The sequence below is a fragment of the Eriocheir sinensis genome, chromosome 37 (genome assembly GCF_024679095.1).
Source record: "Eriocheir sinensis breed Jianghai 21 chromosome 37, ASM2467909v1, whole genome shotgun sequence".
Classification (NCBI taxonomy): Eukaryota; Metazoa; Arthropoda; class Malacostraca; order Decapoda; family Varunidae; genus Eriocheir; species Eriocheir sinensis.
The window spans coordinates 7,006,571-7,026,570 of NC_066545.1; the positions used below are offsets into that span (position 1 = coordinate 7,006,571).

The 20,000-nt window shown below is 42.5% G+C and overlaps 1 protein-coding gene across 6 annotated transcripts in view; it reads left to right on the forward strand.

Moving 5' to 3' along the window:
• The window catches only part of LOC127008138 (protogenin-like), an 83,626-nt gene that overhangs the window by 6,032 nt on the left and 57,594 nt on the right, over positions 1-20,000 (forward strand). For all 6 annotated transcript variants that reach the window (XM_050879785.1, XM_050879783.1, XM_050879787.1 and 3 more), the window contains exon 2: positions 11,135-11,343. In XM_050879785.1, coding sequence (XP_050735742.1) covers positions 11,182-11,343 — 162 coding nt within the window. In that variant the 5' untranslated portion in view covers positions 11,135-11,181. The remainder of the gene's footprint in view (positions 1-11,134; positions 11,344-20,000) is intronic.

The window sequence follows — 20,000 nt, forward strand, 5'->3', positions numbered from 1 at the left end:
CGAGTTCAACAGAGTAACGGATGTTTAGTGGAGAACTTAGAAGGGTGGAAGAAAGAAGAGGGAGGGAGGATGGGAGAAGGAGGTGCCGGATAAACGATAACTACACCAGAACAACTAACGACCCTACACTATACACCTACACTCCTCCTGTCTTTCCCTCTCCCCCACCTGCACCATCACCACTGACCCACTTCCTCTTTGCCCTTGATTAAAAAGAACAAGTGTTAATAGCATAAAAACTGTGCTAGATCGGCGTCGCATGACCCTCCAACACCCCCCCAACAATTTATATTATGTAACTAGGGTTCTAAAATGGAAAATGATGAAAAGTAAAAATGGCGCTACTATAAACACTTGCCTGCGCCACAACGGGCTGGGGCCGACCATCAGGCCCTACTATGAAGGCCTACGGGCGCCACAGGCCAAGACGTAAAAATAAAAATAATAAAAAATAAAAATAAATAAAAACCAGCTGACTTTGTTTATAATGCCATGCTGTAGGGTTCGTCGGGGCTAACATATGTTATTATACAATGTCATGTCTACAATGCATGGGTAAGCCAGGAAAACAACTTGAAGAGAACTACAAGATGGACAATCTGTTGATCGGCGTCTGCGACGCCGATAAAAAAGACGTGAGAGCAGTGGTTGGCAACCTGAGACGCTTTCAGGACACCTTCAAAGTTTGGGACATATGCAAAAACGACGCGTGGCCTGGGTGCTGATCTCTGTCATATTGGCCTTTTTTTTTACAGCAAAGGAGGCAGTTCAAGGGAAAAAAAAAACCCCGCTAATTACTGCCCCTTGAAAGAAAAGTTAAGAAGAGTGTCCAAAAGAGAGGTGAATTTCGGGAGGAAGGGTGTCCCGATTCTCTCCCCCTGAAAGAGATGAAGTCGTAGATCTGTGGCGGGAAACAACCCAGCGCCAACGTGATATCTGGATTTTCACAAACAGTTATTTACCTCTTCAAGTCTAGGGTATCATAAACCATAACACCATTCAAGGCAACGTTAGATTGTTTTGACTCTATAAAGATCTCGATGCATTTAAAGGGTGGGGATTCCATATGGTTTGTTTAGCTGTTGACAAGTATTCTCTTATTTTTTCAGGTAAATTTTGTTTTTGAGAGTTTGCCTTGCTGCTTATTGAGAACTATTTTTTTTTTATATGAAACAAGAAAAAGGAATCCAGGTATTATGGGGTAAAGAAAGGGAAGAAGCGAGAGGATAGAGGGAGGAGAAAAGAAAAGAAAGAAGCTGAATTGAGGATACGAGAAAGAAGGAAGATGACAGGAGGACGAAATAAGAGAAAAAAGGAAGAGGGCAAAAGTAAAGAGGAGTAAGAGAGTAAAGGGAGAAGGAAAAAAAGAGACAAAGAAGGGAGAGGGAAAAACAAGGAGAGAAGAGGGAAAGGGGAGAGAAAGGAAGTAAGGAAAAAAACATACATAGAAAAAGAGCAGGAAAGGGGAGTTAAAGAGGGAAAAAAGAGAAAGATGGGTAAGGGAGAGGAGGAGGGTAGATGAAGGAAGGGGAGGAAGGGGGAGCCGCTTGGGTGACATTTTTCTCCCCCCCTCCTTCTCCCCCCCTCCCCAGACACCAGCTAAACACCCCAACACCAGGCGTGGGAAACTCATTATTTTAATTTCGCGAATCTGAGAAGTGCGGAGCATGAAGTGGGAGGGAGAAGGGGAGGGGGGAGGGGGAGGGAGAAGGGGAGGAGGGAGGGGGAGGGAGAAGGGAGGGGGGAGAAAGATGGAGTGGGTAGAATGTGGGGAGAAAAGGGCAAGTGTTAGTTAAGTGAGACATCGCTTGAAAACTTCCTATCTATCTATCTATCTATATTCTATCTACCTGTATTAGTGTGAGTTCAGGTGTGTTCCTCACTTTCAGCAGGTACAAGGTGTTAATTATACCTTCAAAGATTACGAAGAGAAGGAAAATACGATAGATAATAATAGATGAAAAGGACTGAACCGTTGTTGTTTTCCCGCTTACCTACGACAGCAAATAAAAATATGTAAATAAATGTATAGAAAGAAAAGTCACACGGGTCAATTCTATGCGGATTCATTTATTTTTTCTCTCGCATTCTTACCCTACGCTGAGAATACTTTCGTTGTTATTGTCATTGTTATTGTTGTCATTGATGGTGGTGGTGGTGGTGGTGGAGGAGGATGGGAAGGAAGGAAGGAGGAAAGAAGTGGATAGCAAGCACGTTGATTGAGATGGATTTATAGATGGAAGGAGTGGGAGGAGAGGAGAGGGATGAGGAGAGAGTGGGAGAGTTTGCGTAGGAGAGGAGAGGCTGAGAGTGGTGGTGGTGGTGGTGGTGGTGGTGGTGGTGGTGAAGACTCGTTTTCTCGTAACTGTTTTGTAGAGGTAAAGGTGGTGGTGGTGGTGGTGGTGGTGGACATAAATATTAGTTGACGTTATTCTCATTTAGTAATAAGTAAAGTAGTAGTAGTAGTAGTTGTTCTTGTTGTTGTTGAGGAAGTAATGTTAGTAGTAGCAGTGGTAGTGGTGGTCGTAGTGGTAGTGGTGGTGGTGGTAGGTCATTGATAGGATGAATCTCTCTCTCTCTCTCTCTCTCTCTCTCTCTCTCTCTCTCTCTCTCTCTCTCTCTCTCTCTCTCTCTCTCTCTCTCTCTCTCTCTCTCTCTCTCTCTCTCTCCGTGGGTACGCGCGTGCTTTCTTGTGTGTGTGTGTGTGTGTGTGTGTGTGTGTGTGTGTGTAGGCAGGTAGGTAGGTAGGCAGTTAGATATACATAATCAAGTTGAAAAGCAAGTACCCTCAAAAGCAATGGATAGGAATAAGTCAAATAACCGAATGATAGAGAATGCGCGGATATAAATGAGGTGTGTGTGTGTGTGTGTGTGTGTGTGTGTGTGTGTGTGTGTGTGTGTGTGTGTCGATCGTACGTCTGGCAGCGAGTTGGCGGAAGAGCAAAATACCTCACATACCTCAGTTCTGTTTTTGTGGCTCAACCTTCTCTCTCCCATCCTCTCGGCCACGGACCTCTTCTTCTTCTTCTTCTTCTTCTTCTTCGTATCGCTTTTCTCGTTTCGCTACATTAGTTCTCCTCGTCTTCGTCTTCGTCGCTCTGTTCCTCCTCCTCTCTCTTCTTGCGTGTTGTTTTGTTGGTCGTGTTTGGTAGAAAGGAGGAGGAGGAGGAGGAGGAGGAGGAGGAGGGTAAAGGAGGGGGACGTATGAACCACCTTGCTGTATTACCTATCCTCCTCCTCCTCCTCCTCCTCCTCTATTTTCATTGTTTTCTCTCTTCGTCTTTGCTTTTATTTCGTGTTTTCTCTTGTCTTTATCAGCCCCTTTTCTTTTCCCTTCTTCTTCTGCTCCTCCTCATCATCATTCTTTTTAATTATCTTGGATGTCATGTTAAGTTTTCATTGCAGGTTTAGTCTGCTGGTCATTGGTCACACACACACACACACACACACACGTGAACCTTAATTAGTCAGTAACTCCAACAGTACATGCGTTTATTTTCTTCTTTTTCCTCCTCCTCCTCTCTCTCCTCCACCTCCTCCTCTTCCTCCTCCTGCTTTCTCTCTACCACCTCTGACACACACACACACACACACACACACACTCACACACACACACACACACTGATGGTTATGAGTTTGATGATGATAGTTACTTCACCACCACCACCATCACCACCACCACCACCACCGCATGACCCTGACCTGCATGACCCTCCTCCCCCTCCCCCTCCTCCCCTTCAGCGTTCAGGAGGGAAGGAGAACGAACGAACACTCACCACCTCCCACCTGTCTTCTCTCTCTCTCTCTCTCTCTACCTGCCCTCCCCCTCTCCTCCCCTCCCCCTCTCCCCTTCACCTGACACATGCACCTGTTCCCTAGCGTCGCACAGGTGAACGCCACGTGAACTGTCCCCCTTCTTTAGCACTTTAATCTCCCTTCTTCTTTTTTCTCTCTCTCCCCCTTTCTTTCTTTTTTTTTTTTTTTTTTTTTTACCTCCTTTTTTTTATGTTTTTACCTTTTCCCCTTTCTTCTTCTTCACTTCTATTCACTTCTTCTTCGTCTCATATCTATTTTTACCCTCTACTTTTTTTCCGGTTTCTTCTTTATCCCTTCTATTTATTTACTTTCCTCTCTCTATCTTCAGCCTTCGCATTTTTTTTTTCTTCCCCGTTCCTTTTTTTTTATTTTATTTGCCACCTGTTATTCCTTTCACCTCCTTCATTCCTTTTTTTCTCTTTTTTTTTCATTTCCTCGTATATACTTCCTTTTCTGCCTTTGTTCTCCCTTTTTCATTTCCATGTTTCCCTTCTTTTCATTTTTCCTTGGCACTTTTCTCTCCCTGATTTTTTTTCTTTCGTCTCCTTTCTCTCCCTTTCCATTTGTGTATATTTCTCCCTTTCTTCTTTTCCTCCTTTTTTCCCATATAAAGAATGAGCTTGAGTCTCCTTATGCCATCTTTTTTTTTCTACTTTTCTTATCGTTTTCTCTTATTCCTATTTTATTTTCCTATTCCCAACCTATTACCCATTTTGCCCTCCTCGTACTCTCTTCTTTCACCGCCCCCATTTTCATTCCCTTTACTGCTATTCACTTTCTTCTTACTCTCTATTTACTCTATTTACTTTCTACTCATTTTCATTCCCTTTACTTCATTCATATTTACTTTCTACTCATTTTCATTGGCTGTACTTCATTCATACTTCATTCATATTTACTTTACTCATTTTCATTCCCTTTACTTCATTCATATTTACTTTCTACTCATTTTCATTGGCTGTACTTCATTCATACTTCATTCATATTTACTTTCTACTCATTTTCATTGCCTGTACTTCATTCATACTTCATTCATATTTACTTTCTACTCATTTTCATTGCCTGTACTTCATTCATATTTACTTTCTACTCATTTTCATTTCCTGTACTTCATTCATACTTCATTCATATTTACTTTCTACTCATTTTCATTCCCTTTACTTCAATTTACTTTCTATTTACTCTATTTACTTTCTAATTACTCTTCTTTCACCGCCATGTACGCCGTCCTTCGCCATTTTCATCCCCTCTACTTTTATTTTGCACTTTCTTCTATTTATCATTCCCTTCTTCCATCCACTCTACGCTATTTTTGCTCCTTCCTTGAAATTCTCATCCACTTGTTTCACTTCTCCATCTTCATTTTTTCTTTCCCCTTCCTTCCCCATCTACATCTTCATCCCCCTTTTCTTTTTCCCCTTTCCTTTATCTATTCCATTTCATCATTTCCTCTTGAATTCGTTTTAACCTTTTCTTTTTCCACATCAGTATTTTTTTCCCTTTTTCAACCTGTCCTTTCTTTCCTCCTTTCGTCCCCTTCATCTACCTCTTTTTCCACCCTCATCTCCGACTTATAACTTGCCTATCTTTTTTTTCCTCTCTCTCTCTCTCTCTCTCTCTCTCTCTCTCTCTCTCTCTCTCTCTCTCTCTCTCTCTCTCTCTCTCTCTCTCTCTCTCTCTCTCTCTCTCTCTCTCTCTCTCTCTCTCTCTCTGCCTGACCTTTCTCCCCCCCTCCTCCTCTTGACCTTTTCCTCCTCTTTCCTCTCTACCCCATTTCCTCCATCCCCTCTCCTCCGCTTCCTATCTTCACTCTCCTCTTCTTTCCTCCACTTCACCCCTCTCACTTTTCCCTCACCGACCTTTCCTACTCTCCCTCACTTTTCCTCCCCAACCACCTTCCTCCTTTTTCTCCAGTTTCCTCTCATTGGTTCCCTCCCTCTCTGTAAAGGGGGTTTAGGTGTGGAGAGAGTGCGTTGCAGGAGTTGGGGGAGGAGGAGGAGGAGGGGGTGTTTAGCAGGAGGGGGGGAGGGGGGGTTGCATGTGGCTGAGTCAGGTTGCGCTAGTGAATTATTGTGGTGGGGTGAGGAGGGGGGAGGGGAGGTTAGTTTTATTTGTCTGTCTTAAATGTCAGTATAGCTATTCTAACCTTCACCCCCCCCACACACACACCTCTCCCCCCCATTTTTCGTTCCTTACCCATTCCATTATACCTCCATTCTTAACTCCCTTCCCATTCCAATATACCTCCATTCTTAACTCTCTTCCCATTCCAATATAGGTACCTCCATTCTTAACTCTCTTCCCATTCCAATATACCTCCATTCTTAACTCCCTTCCCATTCCAATATACCTCCATTCTTAACTACCTTCCCATTCCAATATACCTCCATTCTTAACTTCCTTCCCATTCCAATATACCTCCATTCTTAACTCCCTTCCCATTCCAATATACCTCCATTCTTAACTCCCTTCCCATTCCAATATACCTCCATTCTTAACTCCCTTCCCATTCCAATATACCTCCATTCTTAACTCCCTTCCCATTCCAATATACCTCCATTCTTAACTCCCTTCCCATTCCAATATACCTCCATTCTGCTCCTTCCCATTCCAATATACCTCCATTCTTAACTCCCTTCCCATTCCAATATACCTCCATTCTTAACTCCCTTCCCATTCCAATATACCTCCATTCTTAACTCCCTTCCCATTCCATTATACCTCCATTCTTAACTCCCTTCCCATTCCAATATACCTCCATTCTTAACTCCCTTCCCATTCCAATATACCTCCATTCTTAACTCCCTTCCCATTCCAATATACCTCCATCCTTAACTCCCTTCCCATTCCAATATACCTCCATCCTTAACTCCCTTCCCATTCCATTATACCTCCATTCTTAACTCTGTTCCCATTTTTTATTCCCTTCCTCTCTATCTGTTCTCACTTGTGTTCTCTCACCTCCTCCTCCTCCTCCTTCATTCCTATTTCCCTTCAAGCTTTCCTCTAATTGTAACCACTCCCATCTTCCTCTCCCCTTCCTTCCCCTTCCATTTCCTAACATCATCCCCCTCCCCTCCTCCTTCCTTTCTCACGCACATTGACTAACTATTTATTTTCCTCCTCCACCATTTATTTATTTCTTTAAACCCCTTTCTCTCCCCCCTTCTTTCCCCCTTCCCCTCCCATTCATTCTCAGCAGCCGCGCTAAAATTTACTGATTGAGAGAGAGAGAGAGAGAGAGAGAGAGAGAGTGTGTGTGTGTGTGTGTGTGTGTGTGTGTGTGTGTGTGTGTGTGTGTGTGTGTGTGTGTGTGTGTGTGTGTGTACAAACGCATATCTCGCCGTCTTCCGTTTACCTAACCTCATTTAGTGTCATCCATCAAACCGCTAGGAGGAGGAAGAGGAGGAGGAGGAGGAGGAGGGGGGGGGGGTAAGGGGAGGGTGAGTGGCCCCCGGGTTCCTTCCTTCCTACCTCCTCCTCCTTCTTCTCCTCCTCCTCCTCCTCCTCCTCCTCCTCCTCCTCCTCCTCCTCCTCTTCCTCCTCCTCTTCCTCCTCCTCCTCCTCCTCCTCCTCCTTGGTTAACGAGACATTTATGACAGCCTCGCTCAGTGAACCAATAGCCGCCATCTTGATATATATGATTTATTTTAGTGTAGTGTTTTTTTTTATTATTATTTATTTATTTATTTTTGTGCATCGTAGAAAGTTGATAGATTGTTTGACGTTTATGTTTTCTTTATTTTGTTGTTTATTTTTATTTTCTTATCTCACTTTTTCCTATATTTATTTATTTTTCTTCCTTTTTATATTTATTCATCATCCTCACAAGCCTCATCTGTCTTCTTCTTCTTCTTCTTCTTCTGATCAAACGAGGAAAAATGTGGAGCTTCATGTTTGTTTGTTTGTACGTGCGACCATGACAATAAGAGAGAGAGAGGTGGTATGTGACAGCAAGAAGGTGGTGGTGGTGGTGGATATGGGGGGGGAGGGGGGTGATGCAAGTGGCGTATGTGTGCACGTTCGTGTGTGTGTGTGTGTGTGTGTGTGTGTGTGTGTGTGTGTGTGTGTGTAGTTGCATGCGTATACGTGTGTCAAAACAGGCACACACACACACACACACAGAGAGAGAGAGAGAGAGAGATGGACCTCCATGGAGAGAAGAACCCTGTGTATAGGAGAACATACGGTGCTCACGACGAGAGAGAGAGAGAGAGAGGTATGTGACGCTAAGTGGTGGTGGTGGTGGTGGTGGTTGCCGAGCGGTGTGTGGCGCGCGCCGAGTAGCAGGAATTTGTACCCTAGCGCTGGGCTGGGCGTTAGGCAGACTAGTTGCCATCTCTCTCTCTCTCTCTCTCTCTCTCTCTCTCTCTCTCTCTCTCTCTCTCTCTCTCTCTCGTTTATTTCTCCATCCTTCTCTTTCCCCTCATTTCCCTCTTTTTCATCTCCCTTTTTCCTGTGTTCTCTTCTTTATCTCCTCTCCCTCTCTGCGTAAGCTTCTCTCCCTTCCTCCCTGTCCTCTCTCCTCCCCTTACTCCAGCATCCCTCCTCCTACTCCTCTCTCCATCCGTCCATCTCCCTCTCTCCTCTCTCCCTCCTTCCCTTCTCCCTTGCCTCTATCACTCTCTCCCTCTCTCTCAGCATCACCAGCATCATCTTTTCCTTCTCTAATAATAATAATGATAATGATGATGATGATGATGATGATTGTAAAGGACGCCATTGTTTACCCTTCTTTATCCCCTGTGTGTCTTTATCTTCTATTGCTTTCTTTTTTGTCTTTTTTTCTCTATTTTTCGCCTTCGTTTTCCTCCTCCACTCGCGAACCTTATTGGTGAAGACAGATGATCCTCGTTCTCTTCTCAACCAGTCACGATTGCGGGTTGGTGTTCTCTCTCTCTCTCTCTCTCTCTCTCTCTCTCTCTCTCTCTCTCTCTCTCTCTCTCTCTCTCTCTCTCTCTCTCTCTCTCTCTCTCTCCTGTTTTACTCTTCCTTTCCCCTTCCTTCTCCCCTTTCTCCTTCCCCTCTTTTTTTTTTCTTCCATTCCCTTATCTCAATTTCTTCCTCTTCTATCTTTTCTTTCCCCTCTCTTATCTCTCATTCCCTTTTATGTTCTTTCCCTTTCGCTCTCTTATTTGTCTCTTTCTATCTCCTTTATCTCTCTTTATCCGTCGTTTCCCTTCCCTTTCTTCTTTGCGAACCCTTCATTACTTCAACCCTGTACTACCATAGCTGTGTGTGTGTGTGTGTGTGTGTGTGTGTGTGTGTGTGTTTTCGTTTTGTACTGTTTTATTCCTAATCTACTACTCTCTCTCTCTCTCTCTCTCTCTCTCTCTCTCTCTCTCTCTCTCTCTCTCTCTCTCTCTCTCTCTCTCTCTCTCTCTCTCTCTCTCTCTCTCCTGAATCAATTTAATCCGTTCACCTGTACCTACCTGTAGCGATTGAAGCTTTTTTTTTTTTCCGTTGTCATAATTTTTCGACAATTTTTAAGCTTACGCGTCAGCGCTAAAAATGCCGATGTTAATGCGTATAAAAGTGTGTTTGCTCGTATAATTTGCGTGTGCGTAGTTGGATTTTTGTTTTGTTTGTTTTTTGCTTGAATTTTTTGGACTTTAATTCGTTCGCGTGTCAGTCATATGTGTGTAGATGGATTTTGTTGTTGTTGTTGTTGTTCTCTGTTACTCATCCCTTGTCTGCCTGTCTCACTCACTCACTCACTCACACACTAATTCACTTCCTCACTCACTCACTCACTTGATTTATCTCATTTATATTTTGTCTAGATATCCGTCATTTCATCTATACTTTTTTTCTGTCCTTTTGTCGGTATATAATTTTTTTAGGTTCCTGTCTATCTCTATATCTGTCTGCCTCAGTCTGTCTATTATCTGTCATTTCTACGTATGTGTATCTGCATGTTCGATTACTTATATTTATTTATTTATTTATTAGCTTCTTGTCGATCTATATATCTGTTTGTCTGTCTATCTGTTGTCTATCATTTTCATTTCTTTGTATATGTGTTTATTTTTTTTTTTATTATTATTTTTTTTAGCATACCTTTGATCTGTGTGTGTGTGTGTGTGTGTGTGTGTGTGTGTGTGTGTGTGTGTGTATAATCCGTATCATTTATATTATGTGTATCTGTATGTTTGTTTGTTGTGACATATCCATTTCTCGCAACTGACTTTGTTTAGTTAAATGATCAACCGTTTTGTATTTCTGCCCAAATATATATTACTTCCCGGTTCATTCATTCGGCAATACAATTCATTATTTATTTATTTTATTCAGCTTTGATATTTATTTGTTTTCAGCGTCCGTTTGTTTATGCGTTTCGTGCATTAGAGCGAATCATTGGAGGTAAATTTAGTTTTGCATTTCCTGTGTAATAAAATGGTACCTGCGTGGGTGTTTTTTTATTTTTTATTACCGTTGACGTGAATAAATTGTTCTGGAAATGTTTGTTATGCCATGAATTACCACAGCGATTACATAAGCCATTACACTTCTATTTAGATTTACCCACGATTACATACTTCCCAGCGTAGCAATAGTAGTAGTAGTAGTAGTAGTAGGAAGAGGAGGAGGAGGAGCAGCAGCAGTAATAATGATGATAATAACATAATCTCGCATCAGTACTCAGGTTAATTATGCCTCGTTTACACCTGGGATCATACTAATTAGTGTGGTCGTGTACATAATTATTCAGGTGTACATGACTGTTTTACGATGAAATGACGTACACTTCTGCATCTGAGTTTGATTTTGCGTGTGTATTTTACCATATATGTGCGCCCTTAACCCTCATGTACTCTCCCTTCCTCCCTCCCTTACTCATCCCTTTTCTCCTTCCCTCCCTCCCTCACTCACTCACTCTTACTCACCAACCTATACCTTCTCTCCCTCCCCCCCTCATTCATTCGCTCATTCAAACTTTTCATCCCTCCCTCATTCCCTTACTCGCTCACTCTCCCTTTTTTCTCCCTCCTTCATTCATTCACTCATTCAAACTTTTCATCCCTCCCTCCTTCCCTTACTCGCTCGCTTACTCCCTTTTTTCTCCCTCCCTCACCCAGTTACTCATTTTTCTCTCCCTCCCTCTATTTGTTGTTATACCCCTACTCTCTCCCCTTCTTTTCCCTCCCTTACACCCATCTTTTCTCCCTCATCCACTCCCTCCCTCTCCCCAACCCTTCCTCCCTACTTCCCTCTCTTCCCTCACACCCATTTCTTCCTCCTCATCCACTCCCTCACTCCCACCCCACTCCAATCACCCACCTCATCCACCACTAACTCATCCTCTCTTCCCTGACAGGCGTACCTGGGTCATGGGTGCCGGCAGGGGGGAGCGGGGGCGGCTTCATGTGGGCGGCGCGGGGGCGGGGCGTGGTGCTCCCCTGCCTGCCGCCCCGCCCCGCCCCCCCGTCCCAGGAAGCTCTCGGCGTGACCTGGCACAGAAACAACGTCTCTGTGATGAACCGGCGCCACCAGCTCACCTCATTGGGTCACCTCAACATTACCAAGGTGAGGGGATGCTTCAGTACCTTTTGAGGGCGTTAATTAGGGGGTGAGGGACAGGTGAGTGAGATTTGGGAAGGTAGGAATGAAAACGGTTGTACTTCCATTTTTTGTTTTATCTCACCTCAGTGGGTCACCTCATCATTTCCAAGGTGAGGGGCGATGCGACACCTTTCTAGAAAGTAGGGTTTGGAAAGGTAAATAAAGGTTGTTGTAGTTCCTTTTGGTGAATATTAAGAAAGTTTACTCCTGCTCGTCACCGCTGTTTGTTATATCAACTGTCACGTTAGCATTACGAAGGTGAGGGACGATGCGACACCCTTTATCTTAGTTAATTAGGGTTTGGGGCAGGTTAATACGGTTTGGAAAGGTAAAGAATGAAATCGTAATCTCTCTTTGTGAATCTTATGTTGGTATTTTTAGACGCTTTCACTTCTCACATCAGCTATTTCTAAAGGTCAAAAAGGAGATCAATAGGGTTCTAATGAGTATTTCTTTAGATTCATGCTACAGAAGCAGTGTCAAACTACCACCAGAGACTTTAAACTACCTCTGGAAATGCCCAAAACTCATAGGAAAGCCTTGTCAAATATGTGAACTTGGGCGACGAAATGTTTTAAAATACGACCCTCAAGCTCACCTCAGAGGGTCAGCAACATTGTGAAGGTGAAGGGAAAGGAAGGGCATTGAGAGTCATTCAAGGCAGGTGAGCGAGGATTGGAAATGTAAAGAAAGATCGAAATCCATATAGGGGAATTTCATTTAGGTCACATCTGCGTGTCACCTCTGTCCGTCACTACAACACGCTTCAACTCCTTTATCCGGGAAGCTAAGTAGAGTTAGGGCAGGTGACTAAGGTTGGGGAAGTAAAGAAAGGTTGTAACCCCTATTGTTGAACCTAAGGGAGTCATTTAAGGCAGGTGACTTCAACTCCTTTATCCGGGAAGCTAAGTAGAGTTAGGGCAGGTGACTAAGGTTGGGGAAGTAAAGAAAGGCTGTAACCCCTATTGTTGAACCTAAGGGAGTCACCTCAACACTACGAATGTGAAGGAACGCTGCAACACCTTTTTGGGAAGTTAGGTGGAGGGAGAGGAGCGGTGAGTGGCGTGGAAAAAAGGAAATCCCTACCGGTGAGTCGTAACCCCTACACGTGAATCTTCGGGAAGGTCACCTCAATGTTACGAGGGCGAGGAACGCTGCAACACCTTTTTCAGGAGATTCGGTATAGAGGAGGAGGAGGGTGGAGGTAAGGTTAGTGAAGGTAAAGAAAGGTCGTTATCCCTGCTGGTGAATCATAAGGTCACGTCAATGTCATCTCCATAGTTCAAAGGCTAGGGAATGTTTTAACGGCTTTCAAGGGAGTTAAGTAAGATTGGGTGAGGTGATAGAGGTGTGAGAAGGTAAAAAAAGTAAGATTGGACAAGCTGAAGGTAAAAAAAATAAGTAAGTGAAGTAAAGGTAATAAAAGTAAAGTAAAAATAAAGTAAAAAGTAAAGTAAAGTAAAAAAAAAAAGTAAAGGTAAAAAAAAGTAAGATTGGGGGTAAAAAAAATACTTTTTTTTTTTGGGGGGGGGGGGGGGGGTTGGTGAATGATAAGGTCACATCAATGGATCACCTCAACGCTACAGAAATTAGACAGCTCCTTAATATCCCTTTTTTGGGGGCTGGAGGGGGAAGGAGGCGTAAGACAGGTGAGTGAAACATTGAAAGCGAGAGTGATTTTGTGTCTGGTATTGAGTCGGATCATCAGAATTGAATCATTATCAGCCGCTACACGTTTTATGAAACATGAATCACACACGGCAATAAAAAAGAATTGGCATTGCTAAGTAGATCGACGAATAAAGCTGATTATTTTGACACTAACGTTTTAATAGCAAAACGTAAATTGTATTAAAAGTGTAAGCGAGTTATCATTGTATGGCGGACAGCCCTTAAATTAACGCTGTGAGGCTGACGTGTTAGGCGCCCCGAGCTGACGGCCTGACTTTGTTCTCCCTCACTCATCCATTTACTCATTTTCTGCCTCTTTTATCTCCCTTACACCCCCTCATCCTCCCTCCCTCCCTACCTTTTATTATTTATCCCTTATTTTTTTTACTCTTTCCCTGACTTTGCTCTCCCTCACTCACCCATTTACTCATTTTTTTCGTCTTTTATCGCCCTTACACCCACTCATCCTCCCTCCCTCCCTACCTTTTATTATTTATCCCTTATTTTTTTTTATTTTTTTTTACTCTTCTTTCCCTGACTTTGTTCTCCCTCACTCACCCATTTACTCATTTTTTTCCTCTTATCTCCCTTACACCCCCTCATTCTCCCTCCCTCTCGCCCTCCCTACCTTTTATTATTTCTCCCTTCCTCTTCTCTCCCTGACTGTTCTCTCTCCCTCACCCATTTACTCATTTTCTCCCTCATTTATCTCCCTTACACCTACTCATCCTCCCTCCCTACCTACCTACCTTTTATTATTTCTCCCTTCCTCTTCTCTCCCTGACTTTGTTCTCCCTCACTCACTCATTTATTCATTTTCTCCCTCTTTTACCTCCCTTACACCCACTCATTCTCCCTCCTTCCCTCCCTTTTTTATTATTTTCAGTCATTTACTCTTCTTCCTTCCTCTTCTCTCCGTGACAGTTCTCCCTCACTCACCCATTTACTCATTTTCTCCCCCCTTCTATCTCCCTTACACCCAATTTTTTCCCTTAAATACTCCCTCCTGTTCCCTCATTGACCCCCTTTTTTTCTCTCTCCTTCACTTCTTTCTCCCTCCCTCCCTCCATTCTCTCCCTTACACTTTTTTTCTCCTCCCTTCCCTCACAATTCTCTCTCCTCCATTTACTTATTTTCTCCCTCGCTCAGCTCCCTCTCTTACTCCCATTTTTTCTCTTCCCCCCCTCCATTTTCTCTCCCTCCATTATTTCCCTTACTCCCATCTCTTCTCTCCTTCCCTTTTCTCTCCCTCCATTATTTCCCTTACTCCCATTTTTCTCTCTCCCTCCATTATTTCCCTCTTACTCCCATTTTTTTCTCTTCCCTCCCTCCCTTTTCTCTCCCTCCATTATTTCCCTTACTCCCATTTTTTCTCCCTTCCTCCCTCCCTTTATTCTTCCTCACTCATCCATATTCGTACTCCTTTTCTCCCTTACAGTTTTCTCCCTCCCTCCCTCCCTCAGTTTCTTCCTCATCCATTTTCTCATTTTCTCCCGCCCTCCTTTCCCTCCCCTACACCCATTTTTTCCGACCCCCCCCTCCCCCCCACCCATTTTTTCCGCCCCCCCCTCCCCCCCTCATCCATTCCCTCATTCATTACCACGCATTATTTGACCCCAGGAATTAAAATGAAACGCTGTCATATCACAATCTCCACGTAACGAAAAAAAGAAAAAAGAGATGCTCACCTTAACCGATCACCTTAACAACCCAAAGACGAAAGAGAACCTACTTAAGGGGTCATTTAGCGTTAGGACAGGTAAATCAGGTGAGGAAAGGTGAGGAATAGTCTTGATTACCGCTGATTAGTCTTAGAAAAGGTTAATTAAGATGTACATAGGTAAGGAAAGGTATGAGAATATTCTTAAGCGTTTGGGCAGGTAAGGATACGTGCTAATTTGGGGCAGGTGTGAATAGGTGGCCAGAGAGAGAGAGAGAGAGAGAGAGAGAGAGAGAGAGAGAGAGATGCCCTTTTGCGCTGCACCTTAAGGAAAATGGCTGAAAAGTTTCCCCCTAAAAAAGAAGTATATTCCGTTCTTGGCGAGGCGAGGAGGCGTTCATGGGCCGGGAAGAAGGTCAGGCTGGAAGGGCTTGTAGGGGGGGAGGGGTGTGTGCGTGTGGAGGAAGGATGTGGAAGGGGTGATGATGGGACGAAAATAGATGTTACAGTGGTGGCGATGAGGATGGTGTGAGGATGTTTTGTTCGGTTTTGGTATAGTGATGTGGTGTGTGTCTTGTACTGAATGATGTGGGATGTGTAAGGGTGTGTGTGTTGTCTGGAATGAGGATGTGAGGAGGCGTGAGGGGGATATTGTCTTGCAGTTTTTTTTTTTTTTTTTTTTTTTTTTTAAGCAAAGGAGACAGCTCAAGGGCACACAAAAAAAGGAAACAATAAATAAAAAATAAAAAAGCCCGCGACTCGCTGCTCCTAAAAAGAATCCAAAGAGGTGGCCGAAAGAGGGGTCAGTGATGTGAAAAACGTAAGCATGTGCTCTGTATGAGGTGGTGATAATGAGGCAAGATGAGGTGTGTTTTGACGGTGTGGGGTGGGTGACGATGGGTATTGTATGGGGGTGATGGAAGGGGTGACGATGATGGTGATAGTGTGTTGTTGTGATGATGATGGTGAAGTTGTGAGGGTATTTTGTATGGGGTAATATGGATCTTGTATTGAATGTGATGTGAGAGGGGTGATATTGTGGAAGGGGTGACGAAGATGATGTGTGCTGTATAGTGGTGGTGATGTGGAAGATGTGAGGGTGTTTTGTATGATGTAATAGTAATAGTGTCTTGTATTGAGTGTGATGTGAGAAGCATGATGATGTGGAAGGGGTGATGATGATGATGATGTGTGCTGTGTAGTGGTGGTGATGTGGAAGATGTGAGGGTGTTTTGTACGGAGTAATAGTGTCTTGTTTTGAGTGTGATGTGAAAGGCGTGATGATGTGGTGATGTATGGGCTGCTGAGGTATATATGTAAAGAAATAGATCTAGCCAAGGTACACGATTAAAGAACAATAATAATAAAAATAAATAAAGTAGCAGAAACAATATCTCCTTTGGGTGCGTTAGTCAAGCTGCTGCAAAACGAAAAAAAAAAAAACAATAAAAAAACTAATATACTGTTATTAGTGGAGTGTTAACAGATTTGAATTAAGAGTATTACAAAAAGAATATAAAAAAATGTAAAAATATAACAGTTTCTAAAAGCAGAGTATAAATGCAGGCTATTAATACACGTAGGAGGGGATGATCTTAACAAATATTATTCCCTTATATGATCTACTTGTGATTAATTAAGGAGATAACTAATTTGATTGCCCATTGATCTCACTCCTTTATTCACTTTTTTTGTTGTTGTTTTGATGTGTTGAGAAAGAAATGGAAGCTACTGACGTGATCAAGAGAGAGAGAGAGAGAGAGAGCGTTTAAATGTCACAGATTTCGTATAAGTGTGTCGAGACGAATTATTGTGTTTGGTTGGTGGACGAAAAAGAGATGACGTTAAGAGGTGTCGGGAAGGTAGATGGAGCTGTTGATTAAGAATAGTTGTAGTAGTAGTAGTAGTAGTAGTAGTAGTAGTAGTAGTAGTAGTAGTAGTAGTAGTGGTGGTGGAGGTTTGTAGGTGGGTAGACAGGTGTGTTGATGAAGGTTCTCAGGTGTGCGGCAAAGGTGTGAAAAGTGTGATTTAAGTGGATGTATCGAGATGAAAGTGTGAGGTTAGTTTTAGCTGCATTTCTGTCGAGAGAGAGAGAGAGGGTACGTGGGTATTTTCAGTTGAGAGATTCATGTTATTATTATTATTATCATTATTATTATTATTATTATTATTATTGTAGCTGGGAGAATACGGATACAAAAAGCTACTAAGTATGTAATCCCGACACACTTAAATCACACAAAAATAAGGATCAAGGGAACAAACTAAATAGGTAAGTAAAGAAATAGGTCTGACTAAGTTATACGATTAAAGAACAATAATAAAACAGAAATAAAGAAACAATATCCTTTGGGTGCATGAGTCATGCTGCTGTCAAACGAAATGAAAACAAGAATATAAAAAAAACTAATATACTGTTATTAGTGAAGTGTTAACAGATTTGAATTAAGAGTATTACAAAAAGAATATAAAAAACTAATATACTGTTAGTAGTGGAGTGTTAACAGATATCAGTTGAAGGATATTACAAAAAGAATATAAAAAAATGTAAGAATATAACAATTTCTAAAAACAGATTAAATACATGGGAGTAAATATATTTGTTTGCGCCACTCTTGTACAATACGCAGCGACCACTGTTACATACGCCGTGAAGGGTTATTTTCACCACTAAAATGTTCGGTCTGACGATGGGTTATTTCCACCACTGAAATGCTTGATGTGGCGATACGTTATTTTCACCACTAAAATGCTGGGTGTGATGATAGGTTCCTTTACCCCACTGATAGGTTCCTTTACCCCACTGATAGGTTCCTTTACACCACTATGGTAGGTTCCTTTACCCCACTGATAGGTTCCTTTACACCACTATGATAGGTTCCTTTACCCCACTGATAGGTTCCTTTACCCCACTGATAGGTTCCTTTACACCACTGATAGGTTCCTTTACCCCACTGATAGGTTCCTTTACACCACTGATAGGTTCCTTTACCCCACTGATAGGTTCCTTTACCCCACTGATAGGTTCCTTTACACCACTGATAGGTTCCTTTACACCACTATGATAGGTTCCTTTACCCCACTGATAGGTTCCTTTACACCACTATGATAGGTTCCTTTACCCCACTGATAGGTTCCTTTACACCACTGATAGGTTCCTTTACCCCACTGATAGGTTCCTTTACACCACTATGATAGGTTCCTTTACCCCACTGATAGGTTCCTTTACCCCACTGATAGGTTCCTTTACACCACTGATAGGTTCCTTTACACCACTATGATAGGTTCCTTTACACCACTGATAGGTTCCTTTACACCACTATGATAGGTTCCTTTACACCACTGATAGGTTCCTTTACCCCACTGATAGGTTCCTTTACACCACTATGATAGGTTCCTTTACACCACTGATAGGTTCCTTTACACCACTGATAGGTTCCTTTACACCACTGATAGGTTCCTTTACACCACTATGATAGGTTCCTTTACACCACTGATAGGTTCCTTTACACCACTATGATAGGTTCCTTTACACCACTATGATAGGTTCCTTTACACCACTGATAGGTTCCTTTACACCACTGATAGGTTCCTTTACACCACTGATAGGTTCCTTTACCCCACTGATAGGTTCCTTTACACCACTGATAGGTTCCTTTACACCACTGATAGGTTCCTTTACCCCACTGATAGGTTCCTTTACACCACTGATAGGTTCCTTTACACCACTGATAGGTTCCTTTACACCACTGATAGGTTCCTTTACCCCACTGATAGGTTCCTTTACCCCACTGATAGGTTCCTTTACCCCACTGATAGGTTCCTTTACCCCACTGATAGGTTCCTTTACACCACTGATAGGTTCCTTTACACCACTATGATAGGTTCCTTTACCCCACTGATAGGTTCCTTTACCCCACTATGATAGGTTCCTTTACCCCACTGATAGGTTCCTTTACCCCACTGATAGGTTCCTTTACCCCACTGATAGGTTCCTTTACACCACTATGATAGGTTCCTTTACACCACTATGATAGGTTCCTTTACACCACTATGATAGGTTCCTTTACCCCACTGATAGGTTCCTTTACACCACTATGATAGGTTCCTTTACACCACTGATAGGTTCCTTTACACCACTATGATAGGTTCCTTTACCCCACTGATAGGTTCCTTTACACCACTATGATAGGTTCCTTTACCCCACTGATAGGTTCCTTTACCCCACTGATAGGTTCCTTTACCCCACTGATAGGTTCCTTTACACCACTGATAGGTTCCTTTACACCACTGATAGGTTCCTTTACACCACTGATAGGTTCCTTTACCCCACTGATAGGTTCCTTTACCCCACTGATAGGTTCCTTTACACCACTGATATGTTCCTTTACCCCACTGATAGGTTCCTTTACCCCACTGATAGGTTCCTTTACCCCACTTTGATAGGTTCCTTTACACCGCTAAAAAAAAAAAAAAAAAAAAAAAAGAAGAAGACTGCTGTGTTTCATCACTAGTAAACGAATGGGCGCGTCAACTCAGGCAACGACGCTCTGTAATAATTTTTCAGGTGTATGTTCTGTCAATGTCCCTCTTGTGGTGTGCCTTATTGTGCCGTGCTCAAAGGACGCCTGAATAGGTCTTGTCAGTTGAGTCTGTACGTAATTGTAATATAGAAAAAATGACGTTTGATATGTACGAGTCGTTTCTCTGCATAAATAAAAAAAAAAAGCGGAAAAAGAAAAATACTATGGGGGAGGGGGGAGGGGATGGGGCTTGTAACGGATTTTCAAAGGAGGGAGATATTGTAATCCTAAAAAAAGATTTGAAAGATACGTGTAATAAAGTCAGGTTAAGTCCGTTCTCTGTATAAATCAAAAAAAGTGGAGAGAAGCAAAATAAAAAGTGCTGCCAGTGGAATTATAACACATTTCCAAGAGGGAGAATAATAAAAATCCTTGAAAATAGAGAAAAGCAGATCCGTGTAATGATGGTTCGCGGAAAGAGTAATAGTATGAGTCGGTTTTCTGTATATATTTAAAAAGAGCGGAAAACAAGTCAAGAGAACAATGTGTATTCTTTTTTTAGATTTTCAAAGAGGAAGAAACATTGTAACCCTGAAAACATGGAAAATCAGATAGTTACGTGTAACAGAATCAGGAAAGAATAAGAGTCGGTTCTTTGTAAAAATATGAAAAGGAAAAAAAATATATTGTCTGCTGAATTTTAATAGATTTGCAAGAGGGAGAAACATAGTAATCCGTAAATATAAATAAAATGAGATAGCAGCGTG